General features: G+C 34.4%; 1 protein-coding gene across 6 annotated transcripts in view; it reads left to right on the forward strand.

Annotated features, from left to right (window-relative positions):
- Positions 1-23,002, forward strand: part of CFAP20DC (CFAP20 domain containing) — a 253,242-nt gene that overhangs the window by 71,611 nt on the left and 158,629 nt on the right. For all 6 annotated transcript variants that reach the window (XM_082739073.1, XM_082739068.1, XM_082739070.1 and 3 more), the window contains one exon: positions 14,723-14,837. In XM_082739073.1, coding sequence (XP_082595199.1) covers positions 14,723-14,837 — 115 coding nt within the window. The remainder of the gene's footprint in view (positions 1-14,722; positions 14,838-23,002) is intronic.

The raw sequence follows: 23,002 nt of genomic DNA on the forward strand, positions 1-23,002 counted from the left end.
AAAATGAGCTCAAAATGAATTGAAAACATAAATATAAGAATTAAAAGTATAAAACTTACAGAAGAAAACAGTAGGAAATCTTCATGACCCTGGGTGTGACAGAGCATTTTTTGATATGACACCAGAACACAGATAATAAAAGAAAAGATAACAAACTGGACTTCGTAAAATTTAAGTTTTGCATTCAGAAGGCACCATTAAGTAAATGAAGACAGGCCTCAGACTGGTGAAAATATTCACAAATTGTATATATGGTAAAGTTCTTGTATCCAGAATATAAAAAGAACTCTCACTGTTTGTTAATAAGGAAACATCTCACCCAGTGTAAAACTTGGTAACAGATTTGAATAGGCATTTCATAAAAGCACATAGATAAATGGCTAAAAAGCACATGATAATATTCTCAATAAGGAAATGTAAATTAAAACCATAACGACTATTTCCATAATTTGGATATCATAGATAATGCTGCTATAAACAGCAGGGTGTGTGTATCCCTTTGAGTTAGTAGTATTTTTGTGTTCTTTGGGTAAATACCTGGTGGTGCAATTACTGGATCTTAGGGTAGTTCTATTTTTAACCGTTTCTTAACTGTAGAGAACTGATGGTTACCAGGGGGTAAGAGCACCGGGGGATGGGTTAATTAGATGATAAGAAATGAGTGTACTTGTTGTGATGAGCACTGAGTGTTCTATGTTGAATCACTATATTGTACACCTGAAACTAATATTTCACTATATGTTAACTAACTGGAATTTAAATTAAAACTTAAAAACAAATTATTTTTAAAGAAAACCAAAATAAGATACCACCTCATACCCACCACAGTGGCTGTCTTCCTGGATATATGCCTAAGAAACATGAAAATATTATGACCACACACAGAGCTCAACATGAATGTTCTTAGTACTATTATTCAGTTTGGCCAAACCTGGACTACAATTCTATCAATTTCATTGGTGAATGGGTAAGCAAAATGTGGCATATCCATATATATATCAGTACTGTTCTGCAGTAATGATAAAGTAATGATACAGGCTACAGTATGGATGGATGTCAAAAACATTGTGCTCTGGGCACCTGGGTGGCTCAGTGGGTTAAAGCCTCTGTCTTTGGCTCAGGTCATGACCCTAGGGTCCTGCGATCCAGCCCCGTGGGCTCTCTGCTCAGCGGGGAGCCTGCTTCCCTTCCTCTCTCTGCCTGCTTGTGATCTCTGTCTGTCAAATAAACAAAATCTTTAAAAACAAAACAAAACATTGTGCTCAATAAAAGACGTCACATGCAAAAAATTTTATATTTTATATTCCATTTATATGAAATATCCGGAGAAGGCAAATGTTTGCAGACCCAAACCAGATTCTTAGTAGCCTGGGGATGGGGATGAGACTGGGTATTGACCGCAGACAGATGGTAGGATCTATTTGGGTGATGGGAATATTTGACAACCTAATTCTGATGATGGTTGTGTAACTCCTTAAATATACTAAAAATGTACCCTAAAAAAGGTGAATTTTTTACCATGTAAATTGTACCTCGATAAAGCTGTTTTTTAAAAGGGGATCAAATGACATACAGAGAAAGATTCAGAGAGCTCCAGTTCTTGATTTAAAGCCATACATGTGAAATGTGCATTGTAATGAATGCTAATTATAAAAAAGAGGCCTACCTTGTGTTTTAATAAGTATATGAAAGCATCTTAGGTTCAGAATTCTGAATTTTTCTATAAAGGACAAAAGAATCCTCAGGGAATTTAAACTTAAGCAGAAAGGACCCAGGAAAAATTGATATAATAAAATTCCCATGGTGATCAAGAAGTATAGGAGTGAATGCGTAAGGGAGGCCTTCTGCATGGTGCCATCTTCTATATGGCTTTAAATTTCAGTGCACAACCATATTAACTATATACCCAAACATCATGGCACACATTTACTTATACTATTTTGCAAACTCACTCTTCTCTTGTAACTTATACTTGGAGTTATTTGGCAGCATCACTGAAAGTGTGCATTCAGATTTGGTCATTTTTAGCTCATGATAAGAAAATTAAATACCATTTTTACTTTAAGAACAAATAATTCTAATAAACGAATCTAATCATCAGAAGCCTGACATCAGCTATGCAAGTTCACTCTAACCTGGAGTGAAAATTCATTGGTTGTAAATGATAGTACCTATGGAAGAAAAGTGAATAGGTAATCTAAATAGACAAGTTTATCTAAACTATTGGATGGTTGCTACCATTTACTCAAATACTCACTGAGGTGCCATTGTTAAAAAAAAAATTGTCAATCAAAGATGAAGATATAAAAGCAAATTGGAAATTGAATTGAAAAGTAATTTTACTTTCAAATGGTTTGCAAATGTAGATGTTAAGTTTGGAATGAATGTCGCTAATGACCATAGCTGAGAGAGTTATACACCTGCTGATCACTAGAATATTATAATAAATGAGGTTGATTTTCCTGTTGACTACCCCATTTTTTCTCAACATGGTCTCATTACTTTTTCTATCACATTGCTGACCCTTAGCTATGAATGCTCACTTACAGATATAAAAATGTATTAACTCATAATATGGTTTTTTTAATAAAAAATGTCTTTAAGAGCAGCAATGTCAATGTTGCTTGTCTTTTTCTGCTTCGTTAGGTCACAGGAGGTTTTAGATGGTGAAAATCAAGCCTGTATTACAACTGAAGAGCTGTTTTACAAGCAGTCTTCCTTACAGCAACTAAATTGTCCCCAAAAAAGCACATGAACACATGAGCATAATGAAGCTTTTAAGCAGGCACACATATGCGTTTATATTCTCTCTCATGAATGACTAATTTTAATTTTTTTAAAGTAGCAATTCAGCTTGCTTTCAAAGCCATTTAAGCTTAGCACATGATTTTGTTTTCCCTCCAAAACCAACTATTCTTGATTATGAGATAGGGAAGGTTTGCATATTTATTTTTGCAAAGACAGTAGAATAAATTCTCATCAGTATATGAGTGGCTTAGTGTTAATACCTCTGTCCTAAACTGGGCACATGAGCATTTACAAGTTTTTCTGAGACCAAAGCCATGATGGTTAGATTTAACTGAGAACTATCTTGTGCAGACCAAAACCTAACCTCCACAAGGGCAAAATCAGGCCCTGTACCCACTATGTGTTTCTTATCAGGTGCTACAGCCCAGGGGGGCATACCTTTCTTAATAAATAATTTAGTTAGTAGAAAAATAAAGGCTAAAAATATGTAGCCACCTAAGATGATGGTTAATACTTAGTTTTCTGTATGCCAGACATTGTTCTAAGCATTTTTCTTATAGTCACTTAATGTATGCAGTCTTCACATCAATTCTATAAATACTCTTATTTTCTACATTTTATTAAGAAAGAAACTGAAGTACAGAAGGTTAAATAACTTGGGTAAGCTAGAAATGGTGAAGCCAGAATTTGAATACAGAAAATATGGCTTTGAAATTATTGCTTTTAACCATTATGCCTTATTTCCACACTTGATAATTAGTCTAAAATAATAACAATTTGGGGCACCTGGGTAGCTCAGTCAGGTAAGCATCCAACTCTTGATTTCGGCTCAGAACATGATCTCGGGGTCATGAGATTGAACCTCATGTCGGGCTCTGTGTTCAGTGTGGAGTCTGATTGAGATTCTTTCTCTCTCCCTTTGCCTCTGTCCCCCTCCCTGATCACATTCTCTCTCTCTCTCTCAAATAAATAAATAAAAATCTTTAAAATAATAACAATCACTAAAAAAAAGTAGCAGTACTCAAAAACTACAGTCAACTCTAGACAACACTGATGATGAATTTGAATAAATTGTCCTTCCCCCAAACTGCAGAAATCCCATCTTTTGTGTTTGTACATCTGCATACTAGGAACTTTTACAAATTATCAAACATTTCAGGGCAGTCAGATTTCTTTGTGGAATTTAGAATGAGAGGCTTCTTGAAACTCTAAAATGGGCTTTGGAATTCCGAGTTCTAATAACCTTTTAAAACTCAATTAGATGTTACTAGCAAGTGGTAAAGCTGAAATATATAGGACCACATGTTATTCACCCATGAAAACAAAGGAAAAGATTTGCATATTTGCATGAGATTATGGCCCATAAAGTGGGCTATAGTTACTGACCTAGAACACCAAAGGGGAATGAAAGAAATTCAATAATAGAAGTTGAAAAACATGCTGTGGTAAGTCAAAAAATGGTGTAATTATTTTTAATTTGGAGATCTGAGATGTTTTCCAGGAGGATGTGGGATTTCAACCCAAACTGTGATGGATGAATATAATTTCAGTTGGCAGAATGAGAGAAGGGGCTTTCCAAGGGAAATGCATAAGCAAAAGCATGGAAATATGAAAGGATGGAGTATGTTTAAGTAGCAAACATGCTGGTATTGTCATTGTGGCAGCCCACTCCACTGTTCCATGTCACATCCTGTGGGTCCACCTCTGATATCAGCTGTGGCTGCAGAGGGTGGTGTGGAGCAGTTTGCTTGGATAGTATCCCATATCAAGTACCATCTGGGATCTTCTTTGATGCTGTGGGAGCCTACTACTCTACCCACAGACAGGCATAGCCTGGAAATACTAGGGTGGTAGGCCCTCTGAGGGAACCCTTAACCACTCAGTGTTAGGAGTTAGTGGATATAGGTTCCCACCTCCTACTCTTCGAGTGGACAGTTCTCGGAGGCATTCTGTACATTTCTCCATGGATATTCTAGTGAAATGGAACCCCTGTGGTCTATAGCAGTGTTGTTGACAGTGTATTCTTATCTTGGCTTTTCCCGTTTTGTTGTTTTACTCTCCCTCTTCTTCACTCCTGTGTCATGAAATTACTTGTCCAATAAACCACTTGCAACTGTGTTCTTTTCTCAGCTTCTGCTTTTGAAGGTGTGCTTCCTAAAGAGGTTGCACAGCTCAACCAGGTATATGAGATAGTGCAAAGGCTTTGATTATCAAACAGACTCAAAAGAATCCGAGATCTTAGCCAGTGCTGATAGACAGGTGAAACAAGAGATCTGGAACAACCATTGCAGCTCTCCAGTTCTTTCTAAATGCACTTTGGCCCAGGTTGAACAGATGACTTCTCTAAACAGTATTTGAGAGGACACCACCTGAAAATATTGCTCACCCGAAGGGAGCTCTTACACTTTTAGCCTATGTGACATTTTCCAAAGAACCATGCCCCATAAGTGCATGGATCCAAGTTTGTTAACCAAAAGCAATCTTAGAAAGATCAGGTACATCCTGAAAAAGGAAAATACCTTCTATTAAGGATTTCCCCTCTAATAAACACCACTGATGTATTTGTCAGAGGTCAGTCATGTTTACAAGGAGCTTTGGCTCGTTACCTTTCTCTTGGAATGAATGCCCTTTAGTAAAGGGGTTGAATGGATTGTAGGCCAGTTACTCAACTCTTCCTTCCTAGTAAGCAGGAAACCTTTCAAAAACACTAAACCATGCACTGCCATCCTTTAGAATTGTCAGATAGAATTGTAAATAATGTACCTTTTTTCCTCTGGCTTTATCTTTTTAGATAGATTACTGGCTCTGCCACATACTATCTCCGAGACCATGAACAAATGGCTTAATGTCTCTAAACCTCTCACTATATTGGTAATAATCACTACATATGATTATTAATTTCTATCTCAGAAGAATTGTTGTAAAGAATAAATGAGATAACATTGGTAAAATTGAGTGGAGGTTCTGGCGAATGGGATTTAGATGTTTCTCTTCCATTTTCCATCTTCTTCTATTTATTAAGTATAGCCTTGATATCTGCCCCATCAAGCTCTTCTTGATATCTCATATTTAAGACTCCTCAAAACTAACCCTGGCTTTATTCTGCAATTTCACTCCTTGCTGATGTTCTCACCTGGTTTCTCTGCAACCCCCTGGTTTCAGTCTTGAACTCCTTCTTATATGAAGTCTGACATGAGCAGAGAGTACATTGAGGAATGTGGTGAAAAATGATAATGGAGTAGTGACTAAGGGTCAGATTTTGGAGGTCCTATAATGTAAGGCTTTATTTCTTAGATTATAGGATGCCAAAGAAATTAGAGCCAAGGGGTGACATTCAGTCCCCATGGCTGGTCCACATGAAGAATGGACTAAGAGACAAAAGTATGGAGGCAGAGAGACTAGTGTATTGAAAGCAACAAATGACTGAGAATTGTGGCTACAGAAAACCAAAGAAAAAATAGACATGAAACTACTAGAAAGATGACTATGATAGGATCTGACAGCTAATTGGAACAGTGAAGCCCAAATGTTCAAAACATGAACAATCTGTGATTCACAGAGGTCCTCACTAATAACTGATAGGACTGTGAGTACGTGTATGAGGCCTCTGGTGGGACAGTGAAGTAATCTACAAGAACATAGAAATAAAGAAAGCAAGATTAGCCTATGAGCTTTTAATTGTAAGATCAGAGTTCCTGGATCATAGAAGGTGGTTATTGTTGTTGTTGCTGTTGTTTACAAAATTTTAAGGAAGACTTTGTCAACAGAACATGTGTATACACGGGCACACATACAAAGACAAACATAGGCTCTGTCCATCCAAACACAGTAAAGGATAGGAGTCTTATCTACAAGATATTAAATATTGTGTTCCCAGGAGCAAAGATTGTTCTACTGTGGATGTGTTTTTAGGCACTATCTGCCGAAAAGAAAGTCAGCATGTAGTGAAGAATGTAGGTATTAGGATCATTTAGATCTGAGTTTAAATCTGGATTCTGCTAGATGTGTAACTTTGGGAACTAAAGCTTTAGTTTCCTCATCTGTTAAGTAGAGGTAATAATAGTAGGCATCTTGTAAGATTTGTGGGAGCATTAAGTGAGATAATGCATACAGAATACTTAATACAGTGTTGGCATATAGAAAATGTTTAATAAGTAATTAATATTTAATAAAAATATTGCTACCTTTCCTTTGGGGAATGCATACGTCAAGCACTGAAGCATAAATCACTCGTTCTGATCAAGTAAAAAAATTCTGATGCTTGATAGATTTTTTTTTTCCTTTAGATAAATTACCACATTCTAGCTGAGTACATTCATCTTGCTAGCTTTCATCATCCTTTCAGGAGGCTTTACATAGGTCATGGTTGTAAGACACATGTTTGTGACCTATTGGGTAATTGGACCCAGACTGGAATTCAGAATTGAGTGGGAAATGGTATTTAAAAGAGTGAGAAGGGGAGAAGAGAAGGGGTAATGGTTTACATCAGATGAGCAGGTATTGTTTTGGAAGTGTTTAGCTGTGGTTCTCTGAAGATGGACATCAAGGCACTCTTGTCAGTGCTGGCATAGCATGGAGCAAATAGTGGCCATTCAGCATAAACAAATGAAAGAAATTCAGCCTGTAATGGTAATGACCATACTGTCATATCATTGAAATGACAGTGGATTTTGAAGAGATAAGTTTTAACACTCCGTTACCACTAGTTGTATTTACATAGACTAGTAGCTTCCTAAATTTCTGGAGTCTAGTTTCCCCATCTACAAAATGGAGAATGAATATACTGCCTTAAGTGAAAGATTTTTGTGAGACTTAGTAAGATAATGTCTATGAAATGTGCTAAAAACTGCTACTTAAGAATGTTTATTTTGGGGATGCCTTGGTGGCTCAGTTGGTTAAGCAGCTGCCTTCAGCTCAGGTCATGATCCCAGCGTCCTGGGATCGAGTCCCACATCGAGCTCCTTGCTTGGCAGGGAGCCTGCTTCTCCCTCTGCCTCTGCCTGCCACTCTGTCTGCCTGTGCTCGCTCTAGCTCCTCTCTCTCTGACAAATAAATAAATAAAATCTTTAAAAAAAAAAAAAAAGAATGGTTATTTTTACCCCCTCTAATATAATGTGTTGTGCTACTGAGACATTGACTGAATGCTGGTAAAATGAATTAATGAAATTAGGAAGACCTAATAGGAGACCTTAAATAGGAGACCCTAAATAGGAGACCTTAAAGTTAGAATAGATGTGCTAGTTATCATGGTGAAATAGGTTTTGTTTTAAATTAAATTTTGCTCTCTAGGTAGATAAAGTTACCCAGAATGGTGGCAGAAGAAAATTGTGATCTAGGTGCCAGAACTGCCCAGAAATATGAAAGAGTGCCCTAAAGAGAAATAGATGATAGATCAGTATGGAGTAGACTTAGGGAAAGCAGTTCTTAACTTTTTAAAGTGCATGTAGACCATTCAGTCATATGCTGAATCATACAATGTCTTATTACCTTTTTTTTTTAGAAAAAAAACTTTATAAAGTATGTTCTCTGACCACAATGGAATGAAATTAAAAACCAATAGTAATGCAATACGTAGAAAAGACTGTACTGTTTGGAAATTAAATAGCACACATCTAAGTAGCACAAGATTCAAAGAAGAAATCATACGGGAAATTAGGAAATATTTCAAACCGAATGAAAATTATAATACAATATACCAGAATTTGTGGGAGACAGTTAACATAATGCTGAGTGGAGGGAAAACTTATAAGCTTTAAATATTTGTATGAGGGAAAAAAAAAAGTTTAAAATTAATTATCTAACCTGTCCATCCTAAGAAGCTGGGGGAAAAAATAACAAATTAAACCCAAGTAAGTAGAAGAAAAGAAATAAAAATAGAACCAGGAATCAATAAAATTGAAAACAAAGAATAGAGAAATTTTATGCAGCCAAAGTTGTTTCTTTAAAAAGATAAGCTTAATAAACCAAAGCAGATTGATTAATAAAAAGAGAGAAATCACAAGTTTCTAATGTCAGGAATGAGAGAAGGAATATGACTATAGGTGCTACTGATGTTAAAATGATAATAAAGGGAGGGAGGGGGGTCTGGAGAGTGGTGGGGTTATGGACATTGGGGAGGGTATGTGCTATGGTGAGTGCTGTGAAGTGTGTAAACCTGTCAATTCATAGACCTGTACCCCTGGGGCTAATAATACATTATATGTTTATAAAAAATTTTTTTAAAAAGATAATAAAGGGAATAATATGAACAACTTTATGGCAGTAAAGTCACAATTTATCAAAACTAAAACAACAAAAATTAGAAATCTGAATAATCTACTAATCTATTAAATTGAATGTATAGCCAAAATCTTCCCACAAGAAAACTTCAGACGTAGATTAATTCTATTAACATTTAAACTAGCACCATTTTAAACAAATTTTCTGGCAATATAGGAGGAAGAAACACTTCCCAAATCACTTTGTAGGATTAGCTTAACTCTGTTATCAAAACCTGACATAGATATTATGAGAAAATTACAAACCAGTGTCCCTCATGAACATAGATGTAAGAATCTTCAACAAAATGCTAGCACAATTGAAATTTATACCAAGAGTACCAGGTTGATTTCACATTTGAAAATCAATTTGTATAATTCAAAACATGGACAGAATAAAGGAACAATAGAATCTGAATTGTTGCAGAAAAAAGACATTGACAAAATCCCACACCCTTACATGACTAAAAAAAAAACTTTAAAAATTAGAAATAGAAAAGAATATATTAAATCTGATAAAGGAAACTTACATCTAACATCACATTTAATAGAAACATAGTGAACATAGCAGAGTTTTCTGTGCTCATCACTTCAGTTTAGTATATGCTGGAGGTTCTATTCAGTGTGGTAATACAAGAAAAAGAAATAAAAGTTATAAAGATTGAGAAGAGCAGAAGTAAAAGTCTTTATTCACTGAAGACATGCTTGTTTATATATAAAATCCTTGATTGTTTATATATAAAATCCTCTGGAATCTACAGCTACTAAAACTAATATTTGAATTAAACAAGTTCACAGAAATAATTACATACAAAAATCACTGGAATTTCTATATACTAGTAGCATTTGGCTGGTGAATATTTTAAAATTAATTTTCGATCATGTCAAAAAACAAAATATTTAGGAATACATTTAATAAAAGATGTGCAAGATTTCTAAAATGAAATCTATAAAACATTGTGAAAGAAATTAAACAAGGCCTAAATAAGTGCAGAAGCTATATATGTAAGTGAATTGGATGACTCAATATTGTGCTCCCCAAATTGATCTGTAGATTCAACACAATCCAAAACTCGGAACATTTTTATAGAGAACGATAAGTGGTCCTAAAATCTGTGGAAAACAAGGACCAAACAAACCTGAACAAAACCAAGTTGAATAGTTTCTTTGACTAGTTTCAAAACCTAATACAAATTCACAATGATTGAGGCAGTATGACATTGGTAGATGAATGGATAAATGAAACAAATGGATCAGTGGAAAGCCCAGAAATAGATCCATACTCCTGCATATATATTCAACTGGTTTTCAACAAAATATCACAGCATTTCAGTTTGGAAAGGAGAATCTTTAACAAATAATGCTGGGACAACTGAATAAACATACAGAAAGAACCACACCCACTTCCCCACACAGTACTGAAATTAATCTTGGACAGATCATAGAATATAAAACCTAAAACTATGAAGATCCAGAAGAAAATGTTGGAAAGTACCTTCTTTGAAACTTTGGGCTAGGCAGAAATTTTTTAGGACATAGAAAATACTAGTATAAATATTGATAAACTGGACTTCATGAAATTAAAAACTTCTGCTAATCAAAAGGTATCATTAAGCTAATTTAGACAAGTGTATATGAGTCTCTGTGCACTATTTTTTTTTAGATTTTATTTATTTATTAGACAGAGATTACAAGTAGGCAGAGAGAGAGGAAGGGAAGCAGGCTCCCTGCTGAGCAGAGAGCCAGATGCAGGACTTGATCCCAGGACCCCAGAATCATGACCTGAGCCAAAGGCAGAGGGTTTAACACACTGAGCCACTCAGGTGCCCCACTGTGCACTATTCTTGATACCTTTCTGTGAGAAATTATTTCCAAATAAAAGGTTAACAAAAGATATCATTGTAATAATAGGGAAGAATATAATCACAATGCATATATCTGACAAAAGATGTTTATCTAAAATATATAAAGAACTCTTAGAATTATAATAAGAAAATAGCCCAATAAAAATTGAACAAATGCCTTAATGGACATTTCACAAGGCATACCAGTAAATACATGTAAAAGTGGTCAGTGTCATTAGTCATAAAACAAATGCAAATAAAATCACAATGATATCAATTCATACCAACTAGAATTGGATAACATTGAAGTCTGATAGTACCAGGGTGCCTGGGTGGCTGTCAGTTCAGCATCCAACTCAGTTTCAGCTCAGGTCATGATTTTGGGGTCATGAGATCAAGCCCTGAATAGGACTCCAAACAGTGCAGAGTCAGCTTGGGATTCTCTCTCTTCCTGCCCTTCCCCCCTCCTCTCTCTCTCTCTCTCTCTCCCCCCAAAACAAAACAAAACTTAAAGTCCAATAATACCAAAAGTTGGTGAGAATGTGGCATGATTGCAACCACTTTGGAGAATTATTTCTATCAAGTTATAACTGTATATCCCCCAATTACCCAGTAATCCCATTCCTAGTTATCAAGAGAATGAAACACCTGTCCACAAGAAGACTCTATGAGCATATTTGTGAGAAACCAATACTGAAAACAAATGCCCATCAATAACAAAATGGAGGGTGCCTGGGTGGCTCAGTGGGTTAAGCCACTGCCTTCGGCTCAGGTCATGATCTCAGGATCCTGGGATCGAGTCCCGCATCGGGCTCTCTGCTCGGCAGGGAGCCTGCTTCCTCCTCTCTCTCTCTGCCTGCCTCTCTGCCTACTTGTGATCTCTCTCTGTCAAGTAAATAAATAACATCTTAAAAAAAAAAAAATAACAGAATGGATAGATAAATGTATAGCCATGTATGACTCAGCAGTTAAAGAAGGGTACTATTGGTGTGTGCTACAACATGGATGAATCTCAAAAATGTCATGTTAAGTGAAAGAAGCCAGTCACAAAAGAGTATATGCTACACCATTTCATTTACAAGAAGTTCAGGAACAGACAACACTTACCCATGTTAATAGAAATAAAGAGTGAGGATTGACTAGAAGGCTCCAGAAGAGTACTTTCTAAGGTGATGGAAATGTTCAATACTTTGTTTGGAGTGGTGATCAAATCAGTGTATACATTTATCAAAGCACATGAGATTGTTCTCTAAAATCCATGTTACAGTTATGCATATTTTACCCCAATAAAGAAATAAAAGAGACTATATTTGTTTTTTAAAAATATCCATTCATCATGCAAGGTAGAATGTTGGCTCTCTAATAGCTTTCTTTTATAAACAATAAATTTATAAAACCCCTTACCTTGGCTAAAGATCATGCATGATTTGTCTCTTGTCTACTACCCTTTCTACTTCATTTTCTTTTTCTACCTACCAGATAGATCCTACCTAACTCTGCTGGCTTTCTTGTTCAAAGTAGGTTATTTTTTTTTTTCTAGTTCAGTCTTTTATTTGTTATCTTCATTGCACTTTAGATAGTTTGCATTTATTTTGTCTCTTTCTCCTTTTTTATCTTGCTTTTTTCACCATCATGTTCCCCAGTGTATTACCAGGGTATTTCCTGGATCAGTGAGAATTTGTTGAACATGTGAATGAGTGAATGAATGAATGTACATTCCTTTCATTTTATATGTTGATAAGGTTGTTGTCTACTAAAACATTCCTCTATTTGGAGTTTGATCCATACCACTTTGAATAAAAATGACATTGTCTAATCTCTATAAGCAAAGCAAACACTTAATAAAACAGTTTTTGGTTGATGCAATCAAACTTTTTGTGTAATGCAAGGGAGTTTTTCTTCCCTTTCCCTTTCCAAAATCCCTATGTAGTCTTTCCTTCTCTTCCCTAATCAGAATGTCTTACACAAGAGGCCTTGATAACATGACAATTCTTCCCAAATATATTTGAACCTGTACCCTATTGGTAAAATGTTTGAGCACACTAACCACATAAGTACATTCATTTATTTCAAAAACAGGAATATGTTGCTGTGCTACTATATAATGAAATATGCACAAAATACAGCATTTTTAAAGGGCAGGATAAAAGAACAGTTTCCTTCTGTACTTCAGCAGATGATTGTGTACCACCCCACCACCTCATGTGCTCATCTCACTTTGAAGACACTGCCTTGGGGCAAAAATCAGGCTACATTTATTTACACATCTAAATATAAAACTATGGTAGACTTAATCCTTTTGCATCTTAAACTTACCTTTGACTCTGGTTTGAAAGGATTTATTGCTTTTTAAATGAAATTATGGGGGTTTTTTTGTGTGTGTAGGTGTAGTAGAATTTTTGGGTCTGGGACATACTCTGAAATCATCTCATCTAATTTTTACTATACTTAATCTTAACATTGTTCAATAATAGTTTTTCTATATTTGTTATGCTCCACAAATAAGTGAAACCATATGATAATTGACTCTCTCTGCTTGACTTATTTCACTCAGCATAATAATCTCTTCCAGTCCCGTCCATGCTGCTACAAAAGTTGGGTATTTGTCCTTTCTTTTTTTTTTTTTTTTTTTTTAATAAACATATATTTTTATCCCCAGGGGTACAGGTCTGGAAGGGGAGGTGAACCATGAGAGACTATGGACTCTGAAAAACAATCTGAGGATTTTGAAGGGGTGGGGGGTGGGAGTTTGGGGTACTAGGTGGTGGGTATTATAAAGGGCACGAATTGCATGGAGCACTGGGTGTGGTGAAAAATAATGAATACTGTTATGCTGAAAATAAAAAAAAAAAAAAAAAAAAAAAATAGTTTTTCTATAGAATATGTATTTTAGAAAGAAGAAATAATAAAAATAGAAAAGTAGGAAGGGGAGATAAGAAAGAGGTATGGAAGAAGCTTTGTTGACTTTTCAAATAGTTAATTACATAATAAATATTGGTAGCAATTCATTTGAGTGAAATGTTGTCACCTTGAGGGATTACTAACTGTAGAAAATTAGCAGTTTGTACATCTAGATAAAGTTTCTAAAAATGGGGGAAATCACTATTCTCTGATTAAAAAGACAGTCTTTAATAAGCATCAACTCTACCATATAGCAGCCTGAGACAGGTTTAGAGATTTTAAGCCTGCTGTGTTACCTCTGAGACCTAAAGGAAGCAGAACATAAAAATGAGCCTCTATCAGTTTGAAGCAAACCTAATCTTTATGATCATGGCTGTGGTCTAAATCCATTAAAGATGTTCAAATTCAGTGTCCTTGGTATGACTATGACTTGACCTGAATAGTGAGCAATAAACTTGTGTATTATAATTCCGGTTTGAATATATGTGCTTAGGAAGTGAAACCGACAGTCAGTGTTTTGTGTCTGTCTCCAAGCAGACTAAGAGCCTATATAAAATGACAGGTGCATTTTTAGGGAAAGAAACCCATAATGTTTTCCTATTTAGTAGGTGACAGTATGTCCCAAGATAACACAAGCTTAAGGGGCTGGAACAGGCATAGTTATTAAAGGCTAGCAGTTTCTCAGTTCATACAAATTGAATTTTTTCGTAGGCTAGAAGACTGTAGAAATCTAGTGTAGAGTACTGAAATAAATTAGCATATTAAGTGAATTTATACATTCAAGCTTGTGAGCACTTTGAATTTAAGGAAGAAATTTTATTATTTCTTGAGAGAAGAAAGGCAGTTCTTAAATTCTTTGTTTGATCTCCCTATTGCAAAGGGCCTATATGATAAATTATATCATTTTGATGATTATTCAAAGTAGTAGTTATTATATTAATGGGAATCTTACTCTCTTCTTTCTTTTTTCAGAATTACTGATCTAGGGAACATTAAAAGAAGATTGTATTTATCAACGGTTCATAAGGAACTGTCCTCAACTCCTCTTCATGCAAAAATCCCACTCTTCATGATCAAGCGCAAAATTGTAAGTGCCACATGAATGCTGCTTAAAATATTAAATTCATTTCAGCAAATACTAATTATGGGCCTACTCTGTTTATAAAGTACTTTTTTCAGTACCATGGTCATATAAAAAATGAATAAAATTCATACTCTTCCTTTCTCTCCCATGAGAGAGCTTAAAAAAATGTCATTACCTTGCTTTTGTGAGTTCAGTCACCTTTGCCAGTTAACTAATTGAAGTTCTAAATATTTGTTAAAATCTGAACTGATCATTCTGTACATGGATATCATCGATACACACATAGTAGTATGCTTGTCATGTAGTGACCTTTGTAGGAATACAGTATTTGAAAATAAAATATTCCCTTTCTTTACAAACCTTGATGAGATAGAAAGTGAACTTGACTGACCTATATTTCCTATATAATAAATGAGTCAGATGACTATGTGCCAGTGGCCCCAGTTATCTAATGTCTTAAGAAATGTACTACTTAAACTAAAAAAATAAAAATAAATTAAAAAGTGTAATAGGTCCTGTGGGACAGTGTTCTGTAACTCATCTACCTCAACTTCCCACCCTCTAGTCAGATGACTCAATGGAGAATAGTTATATGTAGTTTTAAATCCTGGTGTGAAGAAAGCAAACAGGTCATTATTTTAGGTAACTTGAGCTTATGCTAAATTTCAAAAGGCAAACAGTCATAACATCTAGAATTTTTTTTCTGAGTGTGGTCAATTTCAGAAAGAATTGCTTACATACATTTGAGACAGTCCTAAGCAAAAAGCAAATAAAGGTATTTTTTTCTATACTGACCGCATTCCAGTAAAATCACCAAGTCATACCTACTTGTAATATGTTCTAATATATATATAGGGCTTAAGAGCATGGTATCTGAATTCTGACACTTATTAGTTATGTGACCCTGTACCAGTTCCTGTATTCATTCTCTTCATCTATAAAATGCAGATAATATGAAATATACTTCCTATTAAAGTTGTTGGAAGTTTAATGCAAGTAAGTAAACATACTGACTTTTAGAACAATACCTTGCACAGTCTCAGCCCTAGGTAAGGATTATAGCTCCGATTTGCTCTTTGTTGCTACGTCTTCCAGGAATGCCTCCATGATTTCCCCTCTGTGGAATAGCTATTTAGGTTACAGTTCACCATTGCTATTCACTACTTCATAATCCTTGTAACACTTCTTCACCCTGTGCTTGAATCATGTTTGCTTGTCTATCTCCCCACCTTTAGACTACAAGCATGTTTTATGTGACTTTTATCCCTAGTCCCATTAAGAACATGGCACATGATAAGTGCTCAATAAATACTTGTTGAACAAATAGGCAATTCTTACTGTGCCTCCTGATGTGGGAAATAAAACAAATGAGTTTGTCATGGATGTCTCTAAATGCACTTGATGATTCCAGAAATATTCTGTACTGTTCAAGCAGGTATTAAGAAATTCAAATCTAAAACTTGTACTCCTTTCCCCTCAGTTTCCTCCCAATCGAAGAGATGCTACAGTAGCAATGGGTCTTTCATTTCCACTGTTAATCTAATCTATTCCTGTTGAGCCCTTATCAAATCAAAGCTGATTTTAGGGGAAATCATTTTAGGGGAATTTTCTATGGAGAGAAGCAAGGTAAGAGAGAACACTCCACCCATTCAAAATGCCATCCCTAGGGCCCTCCTTGGTGCTGCTGTGGTGTTGCTCTAGTTCTTTACTCTTTTGCCAAAACTTTCTTCAGTTCTACTTTTTAGGAACTATAGATAGTTTGGGGGTAAACCTTGAACACAGTATTTTTAAAGTTTTCAGCTAACATTTATAAATCAGAAGTTATCAGTATTGTCTCTTGTGCAGTGAGCAGTCAGTTGGAGCTGAGAGGCAACCACATGCTTTTAACAGAGCTTTAAGCTCTGCTGTAAAGTTTAGTTTTTCCACTCATATAAGGAATGCAGGTGCACTCAGATGATTCCTGCTTCATTCATTTAAGTTATCTGCCTAGGCCCTCTAGAGATAGAGTTTATAACCCCAGTTTAGAGGATAATTGCCAAATGGTCCACTTAGCCTTGGTTCTTTAGCTAAAACCTTTATATAGCCAAAGGCAACAAATATTCTTAGACCACACCAATATGAATATTTATGTATAGGCCATTTATTATTCCAGTTACCATTAAATGTTCAACTTTTCAATTAAAAAAATTTATTTTTTGTGTTCTTAATTTTGAAGAATTCACTTTAATATTTAAATTACAACAATTTATAGTTTTAACTGAGGTTTTCAATGGCAAGAACAGTTTGAAAATTTAATAACCATCAGATTAAACAATGGAGGTAGCCACTTAGTCAAGACTCACTGAAATCAATCTTACTTCTTCTTCAATATAATTTTAATTAGTTGGTGATAGTATCAGATGAACATCAATGTCTTGCTACCAAACTATATATTAATGTACAGTAAATTTAATTGTATTTGAATAGGAAGTTCAGGTATGAAATATCATTGAGAATGAATCATTCATTGGAGATATAATGAAATGGTATGATAAATTACAATGCCAAAATCTTTTAGTATCCTTAACCACTCATATACCCAGTGTTTGTCATTTAAATGGATAAAATTACTCTTTAGGAGTTGTGCTTTCTTGACCATGACTCTGATGGAATATGTTATAGCTTTTATTACAGACTGAAAGTGTGGCATAATGTTTTTAAAATTTCCCCTCAAAGATCATTTTCCCAGTAAAGTCAGTGATTTAGAAATTTTTGATTTTTATTAGTATTTAATTTCTCGAATGTTACTGAATGAGACGGGAGTGGAGGAAACAGGTTTATTCAGACCAAGGTCATTTAGATACATATTTAATATGCTAGAGAATGTCCCTTAATGAAACCATTCCAACCTAGAATGCTTCTGGTACTTATTTGAAGGTTTGCAAATGTTTTCATCTCCTCCATGAGAATATCATTTAAAAATATTTGTTTTTCTCTCTCTACTCACCTGTCAGTCTAATATAGATGTTTAAGAAATTTAGGGAAAGAAAAGTAGTTCCATGTCTTCCTCTGAAGTCCCTGAATACTTATGTGAGGTAGGAACAACCACATAAAAATAAGTTTGTTCTGGAAAACAGATGATTACCCCATTTTTAAATCACATGAACAGACAGGAGGATATTGTTAGAGTTGAAGTGTGGCCTCTAGAGCTAGCTTGTAGTGGTTCAAATTCTAGTCGTCACTTCCTATCTGGGCCCTTATCCGAGTCAGTTAATCTCTCTCTGCTTCATTTTCTCATCAGTTAGGTGGAAAAAATAATAGAACCTGCTTCCTGGAGGAGTTGTTAGGATTTTAAGAGTTATTACCTAGAATAGTGCCAAGCTTTTATAAGTGATCGATTAACGTTAGTTGATACTGTTATTATTTTACTATTTTCTCTTGACATAATTCCACGTTTACTAGGAATATAGTGTCACAATAAACTTCTGAACTTAAAATTCATTTCAGTTGGCAAATATTTATTGAGCTCCTACTATAGGCCAAGGTTTGTGACAAATGATAGGAATCCACAGGTGAATATAATATGGCAGAGGAGGCAAACACATAAACATTTAATTATAATGATCTCTGGTAAACACCAGACTATTCTTAGGAACCAGATGCTGCTAAAGGAAATTATCAAACTTGCCTAGCCAAGTTGGGGATTATTACGTGGAGGTATTTATGCTAAATTATAAATACACACAAACAATAGTATGAAAATTTATGTCACAGTTGGTCCATTAACTGACTCAAATGCATGGAATTACACTGCTAGAAAAGAAGACTAGACAAAACCATGAAGGGCTTTGAAAGTCATGTTGAGAAATATGAATTTTAGTCCATTAGAAATTTTTAAAGCAATTTTTAACATGGAGAAATTTCACAATATGATCTGCATTCTAGAAAATAAGTATGATATCAGAATGGAGAGCTAGAGGAAGAGACCAATTAAGAGGCAATGCACAGACGTCTAGGTGAGACATATAAGCCTGCATTAGTGTAGTAGCAAAGAAGTAGAAGAGGAGGACAGATAGGAAATATACTTAAAGAGGTAAAGCAAATTAAAAAAAAACAAAAACAAAAAGAGAAAATGGCACTGAGATTCACTGGATGGACTTGACACCAACTTAAATACCGGAGATATCAGTAAAATTGACCCAGGAATGTAGAAACTATTCAAACAAAGGACAGTGCAGGGGGGACCTCAAAAAAAAGATGAGTACAGTCTGAATGGCTTGAGAAACAATATCAACCAATCTAATATGTGTGTAATTGACGTAGTAACAGGAGAACAGAGAGATTGAGCATGAGAAAATTTATAGAAATGATGTCTGAAATTTTTCAAAATTTGAAAAATACACTCACAGATCCAATAAGCTCAACAAATTAAGGGCTGGAGATCTCTCAAAAACAGTACCAACCCACACAATGGTATATCGTAACTTAAAAAACAAAAAACACTGCAAAATCATGCCATGGTATGTCATAACTAAATTGCTGAAAATCAGTGATAAAGAGAAAATCTTAAAAAGTAGGCAGAAGAAAAAATGACATTATTCACTAGAGAACATTGATAAAATATATCACAAGCTTCCCCTCAGAAGCAATGAAATAAAGAAGACAATGGAATGATGCTAAGGTAAAAAAATAATAATTTTTAACCTGTCAACCTAGAATTCTGTATCTAGTGAAACTATTCATCAAAAATTGGAGCAAAATAAAAACACTGAAACTAAAAAGTGCTAGAGAATTCATTGCTAGCAACTTGCACTAGAAAAAATATTGAAGGAAGTTCTTCAGACTGAAAAAAATATGTACCAGATGAAAATGTGGATCTAAATGAGAGAAGAGTACCAGTAGTGATAAATATGTAGCTGAATCTGGGGATGCCTGGGTGGCTTAGTGGCTTGAGTGTCCACCTCTTGATTTTGGCTCAGGTCGTAATCTCAGTATTGTGATCTCAGGGTCGTGATATCAAGCACCTCATCAGGCTCCAAGCTCAGCAGGGAGTCTGCTTCTCTCTTTCTCTCCCTCGCCTTCTGTCCCTTCTCCCATTTGCTCTCTCTCTCTCTCAAATAAATAAATAAATCTTTAAAAAGTACATAGATGAATCTAAAAGATTCTTTATTCATATCATAATTTCTTTAAAAGTTTTTGTTGAGAGCAAAAATACTAACAGTATAGAAGTAAAGTATACGACTAACACAAAGAATGGTAAAAACATCAGTATGCTTTTTTAACATTCTTACACATGAGATATTCTAATATTACTCAAAGTTAGATTGTGATAAGTTAATGATTTCTATTCCAGACTAATACAGTGATTGAAAAAATAAAAGAGTATAAGTAATCAGCCAATTGATGAGATTAATGGGACACTAAAAAGATACTCACTCAATCCAAAAGAATATAGGAAAGAACTAAACAAAGAAGAGATGAGACAAATCGAAAACAAACAGCAAGATGGTAGTCTTAAACTCATATATAGGAATAATTTCATTAAGTAGAAATAGGCTAAACTCTCCAACTAAAAGACAATTAAAATCAAGACACAATTGTATATGGTTTATAAGAGATGCATATTAAATCTAAAGACACAAGTGAAAATATTAAAAAGGAAAAAGGTTATACTATACATGCACTAACCATAAGAAAGCTGGAGTGGCTATATTGATATCAAAGTAGACTTCAGGAAAAGGAATATTATGTACAGAGGCACATTTCGTAATGATGAGGGAGTTTAATCATGTAGAGGATATAACAAACCTAAATATATACACAACTAGTAACAATGCTTGGAAATGCATGAAGCAAAAACTCAGAGAACCAAAGAGAGAAACATAAATTCACAATTTTATATGAAGATTTCAACACTTCCCTCTTAGATATTGAGAGAAAATCGGTAAACTTGAAAAATGCTATCAATCAACCAGACCTGTTTGACATTTTTAGAACACACCATCTTACAACTGCCTAATACATACTACATTCAGGTGCACTCTGGTTTATCCAAGGTGTATATGTTAGGCTTTATTAATCTCAATAAACCTAAAAAAGACTGAAATCATACAGAGTATGTTCTGTGAATACAAGGGAATTAAATTAGGAATTAATAACAAAAATATAATTGGACAGTCCCTAAGTAGTTAGAAATAAAGCAGCATACTTCCAAGTAACTTGTAAGTTAAAAAAAAAAAAAAAATATGGGAGATATTAGAAAACATTTCTAACTGTTATTTTAACTAATTTCAAATGGTAATGAAAATAAAGCATACCAAAATTTGTGGGATGCATCTGAATCATGTAAAATGTGGAGAAAGAAATAATCAAGAGAATATATAAATGAAATAAAGACTGGACAGTGGAGAAAATCAATAAAACCGAAGTTTGTTCTTTGAAAAGATTTAGCAGGTGATAAGCTGTTAGCTACTTTAATCAAGAAAAGAAGGACACTCACATTACTAAAATCAAGAGTGAAAATGGGGAAAAGGGAAAATAAGGGAATACTATAAACAATATTTTGCCAGTAAGTTTCACAATTTAGATGAAGTTGGAAATTTCTGCTAAAGACACAAATTACTAAAACTGATACTAACAGAAATTAAAAGTTAAAATAGCCATATATCTATTTTTAGAAATTGAATTTGTAATGTACGACATTCCTGCAAATAAAATACAGGTCCAGAAAATTCACATCCAGGCTTTACATATAATTCTACCAAACATTAAAAGAAAAAAAAAATACCAATTTTAGACACTGTCTTTCAGATAATTAAAGAGAAGGAACATTTCCCAAATCATTGAATAAAATGAGGTCAGCATAATGTTGATAACAAAGCAAGCTAAGATATTATAATTCCCAAAAAAGAACTATAAATCAGTATCAATCATGAACATAAACACATGAATCCTTAACACCGTGACTAGGTGTTTATTCCAGGAATTTAAGGTTAGTCTTATATTTGAAAAACAGTCACTGTAATCTTTCACATTAATGGAATAATAGGGGGAAAAAATCATAAGGTAATCTCAATAAGCATAGAAAAATCATTTAACAAAAGTTCATTAGTCATTCATGGTTAAAGCTTACATCAAAGTAGGAAAAGAAAGAAACTTTCTTAATCTAATAAAGGAGTTCTATTTAAAAAACAAAAACAAAAACCTACAACTAAATCATACTTAGTGGTGAAATACTGACTACTTATCCACTAAGATAGGGAACAAGGCAAAGACATCCACTCTACTTCTATTAAGCATTATATTGGAGGTCCCAGTAAGTGCAGTAAGATAATAAAGAGAAATAAAACACATACAGATTAGAAAAAAAGAAGGGAAAGGTTCTCTCTATGCAGACAACATAATCATCTAAGACAATTGTAAGGAATCTGCTAAAACCAAACAAAACCTGCTAGATTAAGTGAGTTTTGTAGGGTCACAGAGTATAAAATCAATAACCAAAGTCAGCTATATTTCTATATATTTCTATATAAATTGTTTATAGCAATAAACAATTGAAGTTTTAAAATTTTTTTAATTTAAATACTTGTATTAAATTTTTTATTTTAATTCCAGTATAGTCAACATATAGTGTTGTATTAGTTTCAGGTATACAGTATGGTGATTAAACAATTACAGGGGTTTTTTTAAATTTTTTTATTATTTTTTTAAGATTTTATTTATTTATTTGACAGAGAGAGATCACAAGTAGGCAGAGAGGCAGGCAGAGAGAGAGAGAGAGAGGAGGAAGCAGGCTCCCTGCTGAGCAGAGAGCCCGATGCGGGACTCGATCCCAGGACCCTGAGATCATGACCTGAGCCGAAGGCAGCGACTTAACCCACTGAGCCACCCAGGTGCCCAACAATTACAGTTTTAATTTTTAATTTTAAAAGTATTTAAGTTGCATCAAAAGTACATAATACTCAGGAATAAATTTAATAAAACATATGCTAAACCTTTACATTGCAAGCTATAAAACATTGCTGAGAGAAATTGAAGAAGACCTAAATAAATGGAGACATGTTGGTTTTGGATCCAAATATAGTATATTCAGTCCAATCCCACTCAGAATCCCAACAGGCTTTTTTTAAAAATATTTTTTGCAAAATTTATAAACAAATTCTAAGATATATATGGGAACTCAAAAGACA

This window comes from Mustela nivalis, assembly GCF_964662115.1.
Source record: "Mustela nivalis genome assembly, chromosome: 1".
In the NCBI taxonomy this organism is placed as follows: domain Eukaryota; kingdom Metazoa; phylum Chordata; class Mammalia; order Carnivora; family Mustelidae; genus Mustela; species Mustela nivalis.